The 14,126-nt window shown below is 44.1% G+C and overlaps 1 protein-coding gene across 1 annotated transcript; it reads left to right on the top strand.

Moving 5' to 3' along the window:
• Window positions 1–3,492: 3,492 nt before the first annotated feature.
• hmgcra (3-hydroxy-3-methylglutaryl-CoA reductase a) lies at window positions 3,493–13,420 on the top strand. Its single transcript, XM_085787338.1, has 19 exons — window positions 3,493–3,728; window positions 4,885–4,996; window positions 5,100–5,187; window positions 5,270–5,354; window positions 5,452–5,557; window positions 5,749–5,855; window positions 5,939–6,055; window positions 6,139–6,299; window positions 7,402–7,652; window positions 7,745–7,911; window positions 8,377–8,571; window positions 9,525–9,683; window positions 10,027–10,184; window positions 10,279–10,384; window positions 10,470–10,640; window positions 10,844–10,984; window positions 11,072–11,230; window positions 11,761–11,915; window positions 12,969–13,420. The coding sequence occupies exons 1-19, from the start codon at window positions 3,564–3,566 to the stop codon at window positions 13,021–13,023; spliced, it is 2,658 nt and encodes an 885-aa protein (XP_085643464.1). The 5' UTR covers window positions 3,493–3,563; the 3' UTR covers window positions 13,024–13,420.
• The last annotated feature ends 706 nt before the right edge of the window (window positions 13,421–14,126 follow it).

Genomic DNA, 14,126 nt, shown 5'->3' with positions numbered 1-14,126 from the left:
AAAATATATTATTAATAAATATAAAACTGAATTATAAATACCAGTGTGCTCATAAACTGCTGTATGTAGAATATGGGTTATCAATGCAAAATAGTGTCCTGTGTCAAATGGACTGATTCAATTCCCCCACTAGACAGTGAAATGGGTCTTAAACTGCTATTACAGCTAACTCCAATTTATTTAATATCATACAGTCTAGTGTCATCATATCCTGAGCAGAGTAGTTTATAATCTTCATTCCTGTTCTGATCAGAGAAATCTGCAACTTTTAATGCTGAATTACTGATCAACCTGTTGTTTTCTAGATAAATAATTTGCCCCTTAAGTCTTATCTCAAAGATACTGACTTAGCCTACAGTCAAGAGAAAATATGGAAAATCCACTGTCCACCATATGGGCTGATCTGATGGTTGGTAATGTCACAGAACTACCTGGCGCCATGTTGTTCAGTCTCTTCATTACTTTTCTGCGCTCACTCTATTAATTCAGCGAAGTCTATTGTAGCTGTAACGACGGTGGCTAGCTGCTAACTTTAGCCTAACGTTAACGTTAACGTTATTATGTGAAATGAGCTACAGCGGCTAACACAGTATGTGGCCTTTAACATAACTAAGAGAGTGAATAGTCTACTCTCTGCTGGATAGCTTTAGGTAACACGTCAAAGACAGGGTTTAACATTACTGACTTCATCACCTATTTTGTTTTGTAGTTGCTTTTCTCAAACCGCCTCTTCAGTGGAGAATCAGTCCAGTTTCCCTAACCTCTGGATGATGAACGGTGCAAAGCTGAGGGGGGGCGTTGATTCCCGCCTCTTTTGGATGTCATTGGTTCAACGGACGTTTAGCCCCGCCCACGTATGATTTCAGTGGTTTAGCCCATTGGCTATATGGAAACCATAGATGTAAACCGAAACGCCATTGGGCCAAACCCTCCAGCTTCAAACCCGCCCGCCTCTGGTGCAGGTGCTGAGGACAGAGGCCACAGCAATATAATACATCCATGGGCCACAGCGCCTCCTCTCTTATCTCTCCTCGCTCCCCTCTCCTCCTCTCCACAGCTCCACGGGACAGTACGTTCTCTCTCTTGGCCAGCCCTCACACCTTATGGACAGAGCAATGGAGGAGTCACACCACTTCTGTGTGATTAACAGTACATTTACTGTGCAATTTGTGTCGCATGTAGCTAGCAGTTTTAAAACTTAGTGGGCTAATGAGTTTCCGACAATGTATTACTTTCCACCACCCACTATTCACTTGACAGAAACCTAACACCTAACTTAAATATCACTTTTACTACACTTTTTATCCAGAAAAATAGTTCCTCAGTTTTCATGATCTAGAATCCAACATCTATGCTTATTATTGGCATTAAAATGTAGAAAACCTGATTTTGTTTGACCCTCGAAGTTTCAGTTTCATCTGTTATTTTTTTATTATATCTGAAATAGGCCCAGGTGGTGCTACAGGTCTTCATGAGGTCTATGTTGTGGCCTGGTTACTACAGCTGTAATCTGCAGGTGCAGGACAGAGGCAGCACATTTAGCCTCTGGACTTTGATGATCAGTTGGTTCAGCCTTTAACCTATGCTCTCAAATTTGTTGAACCTCATACCGTACGAAAAACCAATAAAGCCATGACACTATGACAACTAACACAGAAATGATAATACATGCTAATGTACTGTAGAATTTACACATCTGATATAGCCTAGTCGGCTATATCAAGTCCTGGGGATGGAGACCAGTCCTTCACACAGACACCAGAGACATCACTCAGAAGGACACATGTGAGGGAGAACCACAGGACTATCATTGGATGTTGCTCAGATAAATCAAACTACAGGTACAGGACATGTTGATTTTTCAGAATAAAAAGGGACAAACTATTCTTTGACTGCTGAATGATTAGAGCACTATTATAGCGCTGATAAATTATAAGACAGAAAAAAATAACTGAATATTTCTAAAACTCTAATCTGTTCTGAATGAATGTCTTTTTTTATAGCAACAACACAACATAGCCCTGAACCAACACAACAGGTGTTAGACCTGATTCGACATCAAAGTCTCTAAAAAGAATTTAAAAAAAGAAATGTGTCACTGATACTCTTAGCAACAATGTGAAACTCTGTGGTGAGCTAATGTAAATCCCCCAGATGAGTTAATGCACCCAGGAATCGAATGTTTGAGGCATAAGAGAGCAGGATTAAAACATCTGAATTAAGAGGTTTCAGAGTCTTCTTCATTATAATTATACTTTGTCACTGAGGTCAGTACAAATTGCAGTAGTTTATTTGTTATCCCCCTCCCCCCCCCCCCCCTCAATTTTAATGCAGTATACAAGGTAAAAAAAAATAATAATACAATAAATCATAAGTCATAGTATAGGGTCCTGTCAGCGCCGTGGGCCGGCACCGCTCCCTGAGCAGATCGCTGTCATTTATGGTGAGATCAGGCGTTCTCCTCCTGGCCACGCCCCCTCACTGCGTCGCCAGGGAAACGGGGCGTGGATAAAGCGCTCGTGAAGCAGGTGGCCGCCGTGATTGGCTGAAGCGTCTGGTGATGTAGAAGCGTGCCATCGCTTCATCGGTCTTCCATAAGCTGCTGAGCTGCCGAGACCGTCGGTGAGCATCCGCCTACAGACAGCTTCCACTCTCCACCACCGGCACCGGCACCGGCACACGGTAAGTCTGTCTTCACTTCAGCTTACTGTGTTGTCTGTAAACACACGAAGGCCTGAATGTAGCACACTGACGACTCAGGCCGGTAAAGTTTAATGTCTGATCAGTACACCGGGAGCGACGCCGCATCTCATCCGCTCCGGTAACGCGTCCAGCGCACGCGACAGGCCGGCGGCTGCAGATCTCTCCCAAAACCGTGTCAATGTATTAACGTGCACAGCTGCTTTGATTTGGGCCAGTCAGTCTAAACGGAAAAAATAATACACACAGACTGTTCCAGTGAGGTGTGTGAGATTTGATGTTTTACAGTAGCCTATGAAACTGAATGATCAGACCTGAGGCCAGGGAGTTGATGATAGATGGTCGGATTTCAGACTGTTGATGCTCCCGGAGTTTGTCTGATCATGCCCATCTGTTGAAATACTCACAGTAGCTACAACCAGTATGGGTTTTCCTTGTTTCTGCCTAAACATGATAAAAATGTAAAAACCTTTAGGCTATAATAAACATTCCAGGTATCACATCAACTTCTCATGAACCGATATAGACAATAATACTGTAAATACAAGGTTCTCTGAAGTGTTCTCTGCTGTGTAAAGCCCTTTGAGATAAACTGTTGTTCAGCTACAGTATACGTGGGCTATACAAATCAACTTGCCTTGTTCCAGGTCCTGGAGTATAGTTATGTGAAAGTACCAGAGTTGATTATCTGGATAATTAGATTATATTTCGACACATAATCGTTTTGTTTTCCTTCTTTATGTGTTATCTAGGCCTTATGATTGATGATTGATTTTGGCTGTGGCTGTACTGATGGCTGTGCAATCAGGTTATTCTCACAGTTTACTCATACTTCTCTTCTTGTTTGGCAGCTCTGCTCCACCATGCTGACCCGTCTGTTCCGTATGCATGGCCTCCTGGTGGCCTCCCACCCATGGGAGGTGATTGTTGGCACAGTCACTCTCACCATCTGTATGATGTCAATGAATATGTTCACCGGCAACGACCAGATCTGTGGCTGGAACTTTGATTGCCCCAAATCAGAGGAGGTGAGACAATGAGATAAGACTAGCGCCTCGTGGCTGTCTCTGCACCTGCACCTCAGACTACATGTCTCACTGACAGCATATGGATCATTTGACCAATTACACAGTTCTGATGTAATAATACCAAAAATACTTAATTAATCCCTTTTGAGAAATAATTTGTTGTGTATGTTAGTTAGGTGTGTTAATATAGTGTATTCCAGGGTGTAACCCTGCCTGTCTTCATCACTACCTGGTGTCTTCACTCTTCTGTTGCCAAACTCAGAGACTCCACTGACTCAAAGTCACTTTTTTATATAAATGAAACAAACAAGATAAAACATGTGCACTAGAAAACACATTTCCTCATCCCATCTGATAGAAGAGCATCCAGAGAGTTGAAGGCTAAACATAAAAGCTGGCGTATGCATTATAATAATTACTGTTTGAGTGCGCACATTAGAGATCCATTCACCAGATGAATGACAGAGCGTTGTCCTGACTGGACAGGCTTCACTGATCTCTTCTACATTTTCAGATCTGTTATCACAGTTAGTTGATCACAGTAGTTTTTTATTTCCAGAAGAAAGCTGTAAAGGAAGAAAAGCAGCGTTCTACTTAATTGAAATACTGATTAGCAAGCAGTTCATTGGTAATATCATATAGTTTTACACAATATGATGCAATATTCTCTTTTTGACAACCATACCGTGTCTGTAAGAAGCTCCATGTGTGGCGTTCACGAGTCAGCAGCATTCCATGTTGAAAGCTTTAGACATGCTGATAGAGTGATAGGCTGGCTGTCTCTTCCTCTTTTGATTCTTTGTGCTAAGCTTAAAGCAGAAGTAAGCGATCCGGTCCCCTTTATGCCGTTCTCTCTCCTCATTGGATAAAGGTTGTAGGATACAAGGAAAGTTTTCTCCTCGGCTTACAGCAGAGCAGAGTGACTGACAGACCCGTGTTTCAGACCAAACACTCTATATAAGTGATTGCTGTCGGAAGATATAACTATTTAAGACTTATATTAACACAAACATTCCGCTTACTTCTGCTTTAAACAGCTGCTGGCGACAGTCTTGTATCCCACCTTGTAGATTTGAAGATGCTGTCAGGATATCCAATCTATCATTGAGTTGTGGTCTGATTTCTAACAAGAGTCTCTGATCTTCTTGTCTCATAGCAAATACTGAGCAGCGACATCATCATCCTCACCATCACGCGTTGCATCGCCATTGTCTATATTTACTTCCAGTTCCAAAACTTGAGACAGCTAGGATCCAAGTATATTTTAGGTAAGTTGATGATGATCACATGTTGATGTCACAGTGTTGCATGTTTTCACATTCCCTGACTTGACCAGATATAAGTAAAAAGCAACTCATCCTCTCTTTCCAGGCATTGCTGGGCTCTTCACCATCTTCTCCAGCTTTGTGTTCAGCACGGTGGTCATTCACTTTCTTGACAAAGAGCTCACCGGTCTCAAGTAAGGACTTACTCCTCATACTGCCCTCTCTTTAGTGTCTTTGTCAACATGCTCCGGCTGATTGTCCTTCTCTGTCCTTCAGTGAGGCTCTGCCCTTCTTCCTGCTTCTTATCGACCTCTCAAAAGCCTGCGCTCTTGCCAAGTTTGCTTTGAGCTCCAGTTCTCAGGTATGTAGAAAATAAATATTCACTCATCAAATGTATATATGAGGCCGAGAGTTTTGACAGCGTGTCCTGACTGGCTTATTTCTCTGTAACCTTTCAGGATGAAGTGAGGGACAACATTGCTCGTGGCATGGCGGTGCTGGGACCGACCTTCACTCTGGATGCCCTGGTGGAGTGCCTCGTGATTGGGGTTGGGACCATGTCAGGTACTTTTTGCCCCATCTAGCTCCATTTATCCTTTCACTGACATCTACGTTTCAACACAACTTTATCTGATGAAATTAAAAAAGCATGTTGAAATACTTGTGAATGTGGTGAATTTGTCTGTTGCCACAGACGTTGAATCATGGATATCTGAGCTACTCTTAACCTGTGATTTCTGCCTTTTGTCTTTCAGGTGTGCGGCAGCTGGAAATCATGTGCTGCTTCGGCTGCATGTCTGTCTTGGCCAACTACTTTGTGTTCATGACCTTCTTCCCTGCATGTGTGTCACTGGTGCTGGAGGTAAGGCTGCAGTCAATGGTTGTATGTGTGCACACATGTATTCAAGTCTGCCTTACTGACAGTGTTGTGTTGTGTTCCTGCAGCTGTCTCGTGAGAGTCAGGAGGGCCATCCCATCTGGCAGCTGAGCCACTTTTCCAGAGTGATGGAGGAGGAGGACAACAAACCCAACCCTGTGACCCAGAGAGTCAAAATGATCATGGTAGCTAACACCTTCCATTCTTCTCCCGTTTCTCCATCTTCATTCCAACACCATGTGATTCCCTCTCAATGCTTTCTGTTCAGTCTCTGGGCCTGGTGATGGTTCATGCTCACAGCCGCTGGATCGCTGAACCCCTTTCCATCAACACCACAGCGGGCATCCCACAGGTGGGCATGGAGCTGGACCACATGTCTCCCAGGAGGGTCGAGCCAGAGAAACCACTCTGGCAATTCTACCTCACCAGGTGAAGGCCGTGGATTTGCTTAGTTGCACGTTTGTGTGCGTCTGATAGCTGCACTGTATATTTATGTGAAATTAAGATGCAGTTCATTCACAGTGGTTTTTGTAAACATGTTCTGGAGGGAGGGCCTTGGTTTTAAAGGGATACGCCAACGTTTTAGCAGATAGACACCATCCTTTCGACTGTGCGTGCAGTAACAAGGGAGATAGAGCCCGTATCGCCCGTAATTAGCTTAGCTCAAACGCTGGAAGTACATAGGAAGTGTCTGACTCCTACCCCAGCCGAAATTAGCAGTCAGAAGCTGATTTCATTTTAGCTCTAAATTCTGTAAATATATCACTTTATCGACATTTCAAACATTTTTAGGCGAGAAAGTAGCCGTTTAGATCAGTAGTATGTCGTTAATTTGTCTAAATACCAGCTGTTTTGTACAGACAAATTTGACGCTACTCAAGCTAGCCGTTGTGACCAATGCACTTCTGGTTACTTTCACAAAGTAAAACACCCGTTGCCCTTTACATACAGAAAACCATGACGAAAGAATTTGTGCTTTTACTTTGAAATAGGAAGCTAACCTACCCTCGATGTAGCTAGCTTGAAGCAAATTAAACCATCTTTGCTTGAACCCTCCGTTTTGACCGATCTCGTCCCATTACCGACATTTGACCATTCAAGATGCCTTACCGGAGAGTTTTATCAGCTCTGAGACGAAGATCGGCCCGTCGGTTTCCGTTTAGAGTTGCTGAAGAGTGTCTCTGATGACTTTAGGTGGAGCAGGCTACCATTACGATAAACTTCCAGCGTTTGAGCTAAGCTAATTACGGGCGATACGGGCTCTATCTCCCTTGTTACTGCACGCACAGTCGAATGGATGGTGTCCATCTGCTTGTCATGGACTCGGGAGTGAGGCAAGACATGAAAAAAAAATGCTGGCATATCCCTTTAACATGGGGATGGATCTAGTGAACCTGGATGACTGGAGTGTACTGATGTCATACTGGGATGAGAAATAACAGTGCTGCCAGTGTCTTCTTATGATTAACTGTTTTTTCAATAGTGGTGTTTGTGTGAGACATAAAGGAATCTGTCCCCCTCCTCCCTGCAGGATGATCACCATGGACATAGAGCAGGTCATCTGTCTGGCCTTGGCCCTGCTGCTGGCTATCAAGTACATCTTCTTCGAGCAGGTTGAGATGGAGTCCACGCTGTCACTGAAGAACCCCATCACTATGTCTGCCCCGGTGCTGCCCCTGCGCCGGCCCACCGAGACCTGCTGCAGGAAGGAGCCGCCCACTTCTCGCCCCATTGCCCCCTCCCACAGCGTGGCTGCTGTCGTCTCCAGCAAGGCAGAGAAAGGTGCGTCTGCAGTGACAATGCTGAGGCAGATTTTTGGAACTGAGACGACTTTAACATTAACTTTAACTTCTAACCCCACCATGTTTCCTTAGATGAGGTCATTCGGCCTCTGTCCGCCCCAGCCGCTGACCCCCAGCCGAAGAGCCTCTTTGTCATGGGGGCTGAAGAGGAAGAGCTCAAGACTGAGGCGGCTAAGTCGAGCCTCCCCTTAAAGCCCAGAGACCTGGACCAATGTGTGGCCATCCTCAACAACCCTGAGGTAAAACATTACCCATAATAAACCCAGCTAATAAGTGGGTGTCTGCGTGGGCTGTGCTGTCACCTCCCTCCAATCAGCCTGCAGGGTTTTTAAGTTGTGTGATTGAACTGGGCCGTAATAAGATTAGTCAGAGTGGTATCTCTTTAAGGCTCAACCAATTAGTGCATGACACCAATAGAAAATACACTTGCAGGGCTTCTCCAGGGCCACTGTGCACTCAGCTCACCTGAGTCTCCCGTTAATGGAGTATATACATGAACACAGCTCATGGAGGGCCAAACAGGTTTACACTAAATGGTTATAAACAAACAGCAGTCTCATTTCTAACCTTCCCTCCCCTCTCTTTACCAGCAATGTCATTGCCTGCTTCCTGCTACAGTCCTGTGTCAAACAACTGATTGAAATGTTTTAAAGCTAAAGATCTGTCCTCAGTCAACATTAAATGGCCTCATGTGTGTGTTGCAGCTGGGGCCTCGTTTCCTGAGCGACGCTGAGGTGATGCTGCTGGTCAACTCCAAACACATCCCAGCATACAAACTGGAGGCCACTATGGAGAGGCCAGAGAGAGGAGTGGCCATCCGAAGACAGATGATCTCCTCAAAGCTGCCCTCTCCTACCGCCTTGTCCTCTCTGCCATACACACACTATGACTACTCCAAGGTGAGGACACACTAGAGATGAAATGGTTACTGGTTTTACACTCAGTTGGGTCGATTCACAGTCGATTTACCAGATGGTTAGTATTAACATTTAGATCTAGTATCACTATAACTATAGCTGATTACTGTGGTTCATTTACCTGTCACAACCAGGTGGGGGTTTGTTGTCTGGCAGTCAAAGTATGGCACTACTCAGGAGATATTTTATCCTCCTCATTCTTTTTACACCAAGGACAGCATTTAATATTTTTCCACAGTTGAGTTTTCCTGTCTTTTTGAAGTGAGGGCGCACAACGATGGTGTCAAATACTGTTCTGATGGCTGCTGATAGCAGACTGGTAGACCAGCTGGTCAGCTGGGTGGGTGTTCCTGTTGGAGCCTCTGTGTGAGACACCTCACTGTGATTGAAAACCTATTTCAGGGCTGCAACTCACTCTTTTGTCCTATACGCTGTTTAGCTGCCTAGTAAAATAGACATTTCATAAGTTGGTCTATGTAATATAGGAAAGCTGTTTGCAAACAAACAAAAAAGATGGTAAAACGTATTATTCAATAATACCACAGTAACAACCGACTGATTACCGTCATTTTGCTCATTTTTGTATATCTATCCACAAGTTTCCGAACATCATCTATGGTCAAAACCGGAAGCCGGTTTTGTATTTCTGGTGGAATTGTACGTTTACGTTTCCATGGTTTTCAGTCGTTGTCATAGTTGCGGTAAACACATGGATCTATTAACGCTGACTTTTAACACGGATGTCAATTTGTGTGATATCCATTGTTAAAAGCAGATTTTCATTGAAAAAAAAAATCCATGCATTTACTGCTGGAAGAGCAAAAAAACGGCTTACGTTTATGATGTTCGGAAAAAGGTGGATATTGTTTCAACACACACACACACACACACACACACACTGCATTCCTTTCTGTAACACACTTCCTGTTTCCCAGGTTATGGGCACCTGCTGTGAGAATGTGATTGGCTATGTTCCTGTGCCAGTGGGCGTGGCTGGACCACTACATTTGGATGGGAAGCAGTTCCAGGTTCCCATGGCAACTACAGAGGGATGCTTGGTTGCCAGCACCAACCGTGGTTGTCGAGCAATCGCTGTGAGTCAAGCAACCATTTTCCCTCACAACAATCAGTCCTCTATTTACTGTGTGACCCACACACACACTGACAAGTTGAGTCAGTGAGCTACTTGTTATTACAAGTAAAGTTGTGCATTTTCAAAATGTTTAGTCTAGACTTAAAATATGAGATGTGGTTCATTCATATGGGCCATGAGCAGTGACATGTTGACTACTTGTGATTTCTCCTGTTTGATTAGCTGCATGATGAAATCGTCCAGACTACTTCTTTTTGATTCGGTTTAGTAGTTGTTTCGTCGTGTAAAGACTCTTGTGATAGCAGCATCCTGTGTTAATACGATAACATGTTAATACATTGCAGCTGGGAGGCGGAGCCAACAGTCGTATTCTGGCTGACGGCATGACGCGAGGACCAGTGGTGAGGCTGCCCTCTGCCTGCCAGGCAGCAGAGGTCAAGGCTTGGTTGGACAGCGCAGATGGTTTTCAAATCATGAAAGAAGCCTTTGACAACACAAGCAGGTAAAACAGGAACCAAACATGGATAGGACAATATTAAAAGTATGGCTCAGTGTCTGTATCTACATTTGGGTTTTGTCTGTGATTGTTGTTGCAGGTTTGCACGTCTGCAGAAGCTGCTGGTTGCCCTGGCTGGAAGAAATCTGTACATCCGCTTCTGTTCCAGGACTGGAGATGCTATGGGGATGAACATGATCTCTAAGGTAACTATTGTGCATGCATATGTGATTTCAGGGTTTCCTGTTTATTGGTAATGGCTCTCACACACCACACCTGTCCTCCCTGCAGGGTACAGAGCAGGCTCTCGGCAGGCTTAAGCAAGAATTCCCAGACTTGCAGGTCATAGCTGTTAGTGGAAACTACTGCACTGACAAGAAGCCAGCCGCCATCAACTGGATCGAAGGCCGGGGCAAGTCTGCTGTCTGTGAAGCTACCATCCCAGCTAAAGTAGTCAGAGAGGTAAGAGGAGTTAGGACTTCTAAAAGGTTGTAGATGAGGTGTCACAGATTAAAGGGTCCTGCTGTCAGCCCTTCAGGTGATCTCACCTGTAACAGAAAGGTCCTTTAAATTAATTTTACTGCGCTTTCCATCAAATACAAAATATTTCTGTATATATTTTATAATTTTACCCCTGCAGACTAATGCTCTTTTCTTCACTGCAGGTGTTGAAGACAACAACAGAAGCTCTGGTGGAAGTGAACATCAGTAAGAATCTGGTGGGCTCAGCCATGGCTGGGAGCATCGGTGGATTCAACGCTCACTCAGCCAACCTGGTGGCAGCCATCTACATCGCTTGTGGACAGGTGGAATAGTTTTCACAAAATCTATCGCTTCATTTTACTTTATTGGGGTTTCCTGTGCTTATGTCAGTGTATGCTTGTGTCCTGCAGGATCCAGCCCAGTCAGTTGGCAGCAGTAACTGCATCACCCTCATGGAGGCATCCGGTCCAACAGGAGAGGACCTGTACATCAGCTGCACCATGCCCTCCATAGAGTTGGGCACTGTGGGTGGAGGCACCAACCTGCCCCCCCAGCAAGCCTGCCTCCAGGTACACATACACACATTTCAGTGACTACTGTGGAAAAAATTGCGGATTTGAAACTTTAAAGGGATAGTTCCAACATTTTGGCAAATTGTTCCATTGCCATAATCCCTATAGTCTTAGGAGTAGGTTTGTTACCTTTAATTATTGGTGCAAGCTATTTTTAGAGTGGTGGAGCAGAGCCACGAGCTGCTCAGAGCTACGCAATGGAGGCTAATGGAATTTCTTGGTTTCCCTCATCAAACTCATCAAATACACAATCCAACAACTCCACAACGCTCTGGTGGACAAGTTGTGACCTGCACATTCACCACGCTATGGGATAATAACGGAACGTTACGAGACCCAGTTGTTTTTGAGGCAACCTACTGCTATGACTATAGGGATTATGGCAATGGGCCAATTTGCCGAAATGTTGAACTATCCCTTTAAATCTGATCATATGTCAATAGCAAGCCCTTTCTGCTGGAAAGAAAAGACACCATTAACAGCAGCTTTAACGGGTGTGTATATGTGTTTTGTTTGTGTGTGTGAAGATGCTGGGCGTACAGGGAGCCTGTCAGGAATGTCCCGGGGAGAACGCTCGGCAGTTGGCCAGGGTGGTATGTGCCACCGTCCTGGCTGGAGAGCTTTCACTGATGGCTGCTCTGGCTGCTGGACACCTGGTCAAGAGTCACATGACGCACAACAGGTAAGAGCCAGGAATCTTTATTGATATGACTCAGTGTTGTATCTGAAGGAGACAGTAGCAGAGTCACAGGCAGACCTGGTATTAATGTGTTCATCCAACAACAAGTAGTCAGCTCCAACTCCGTCTGTTCACACCTGCTTTAAATGCATGTGACTGGGTTGACCACAGATATATGTTTTTGCAATTAAAAGATGGGTCTGTCGTCAGTGTGCTTGTGTGTGAGTGGGAGTGAGAGTGAAAGGGAGTGCAAGCAAGTGGAAGACAGTGAGTGAATTAATGCACTGCATAGCTCTTAGAATGGAGTTTTATCCATTTGAAGTACTAGATATTTTGGGTTCATGGTAAAACAGTGGTGAGACTAATAGACTCTGGTAAAGGACATCAGGGGATGTGGTCAGCATGCTTTGAATTCATAGTATCTAATGAATGTGACCAGACCTCCTCTGAACGTTGTCTGAGTAATTGGATCTCGGATGCGTCCTCTGTATTCACTCCTGTATTTAGAGCTGAATGTTAAAACCAGGTCTGAACAGGGCCACATACACAGTTCATAGTGACTTCTCCCAACACCCAGCAATGTGCACAGAGCAAATGTTTTGCAATGTAAAAAGTCAACACTGATCCCTTTATATGTACAGTATCACTGGTACTTTCACAACTGTATCGCAGCATCTCAAGCTGGAAGGCTCTGTAATACCAGTGATAAGGTGATATGACTTGTGATAGGTATATTGAAGTGTGTGTATACATGTTTCTGCGTGTTAGTGTTGAGGGAGCAGAAGATTCCTCCTCAGGGGAGTGTGCAGTTTGTCCAGATTTTTATTGACTTGTGTTGGTTGTTATTATTATTTCCAAAAAGCATAACATTCTCAAAAGGATTATAATGTAAAAAAAAAAAAAAAAAGCTTCTGGAGCAGCAACAATTAAGTTGATTCACAGAGTCACTGTATAAACTGTTATTTAGGGACATATCCAGTTACAAACCATTTAAAGCCTCAACTAATTTCTTTACAACCCTGATGGTCTAAAACAATGTTACTGTCCTGTCTCTAGGTCCAAGGCGAATCTACAGGAGACCCCAGGAACCTGCACCAAGACAGCATCCTGAGAGCAGTGTTGTCTCCTGCAGGAACACAATTTCAGGAAACCATGGACAATATAAAAGAGACTAATTATTCATCGAAAAAAAGTAGACCTCAGACATTCTCAGGAGTATCATGACCAATCTCTATGCCGGCTATACAAAGGATCCATTCAAGCTAAAGGGAGTGTTCTTGGTTGTGTATTCATGCTATGGTGCTAAAAGCAGCTAATTACTCATTTCCATGGTTCAGAATGTTGTTAGGTTTTTGGGTGCTGACGAAGCAGCTCTCCTGTCTCCAAACCAACAATGTGAACACAGAAACACTGGGACCTAAAGGAGCCTGCAGACTGTACACAGACTAAACTTATACTTCAGGTCATTCTGTGCAATGATGTTCTAATAAACATGGCTACGAGGATGATTATGTACACAGACTATAGGCTTAACACCCTCACTACGGTGGGACACAATGAAGCTAAGCTCAAATTTTTATTGTCCAAAATCCAAAGAAGAAGGGAGATGAATCTGGATGATGGATGGTGTAGTGAGGTTCAAAGAGGCCAACATGGGAGCTAGAGCTGGGGTCAGGGCAAAGGTTCTGGAGTTAGCTGAAGAGGAGTATTTTCAGCATACACAAACACACATAATCATGCTGCTAATTGAGTTAGGGTTAGAAGCCTAGGTCTTTACTGCATCTTAAACATCTCATGCTGGACCACTAACAAACATATCAACATCTGTTTCACATCACCTTTTGTCATGGATGGCCCAAAGATGCTCAATGCATGCCAGCATAAAAAAGTGCACATATCTTGTATGGGTGTGAAGACCAGACTTCTTCATCTGAGTTGCTGATGATTGTAGTGTCATGGAGCAGTATTCAAGTCCTGGTTCAGGAGGACAAAAAAGAATAACCACGACCAACATCAGGAACTGATAATTATGTGAATGAGTGGATGATAATCACTTTAAAATTGTGACTGCAAGTCATAGGTTGAGTTAATTTGTAGGGACAGAACAGATGAGATTAACTCAGGACTTTGTCCTTCAGAGAGGAAGGAGGATGGATCGTGTGTGTGAATTGTTGAGCTTGTATCCCGACTGTTTGACACTGGACAATACAACAT

This window comes from Trachurus japonicus, chromosome 9, assembly GCF_045865225.1.
Source record: "Trachurus japonicus isolate A0001 chromosome 9, Traja_1.0".
NCBI classification, from domain to species: Eukaryota; Metazoa; Chordata; class Actinopteri; order Carangiformes; family Carangidae; genus Trachurus; species Trachurus japonicus.
The sequence above is the reverse complement of the archived record's forward strand: the minus strand, read 5'-3'. Positions and strand labels throughout refer to the sequence as shown.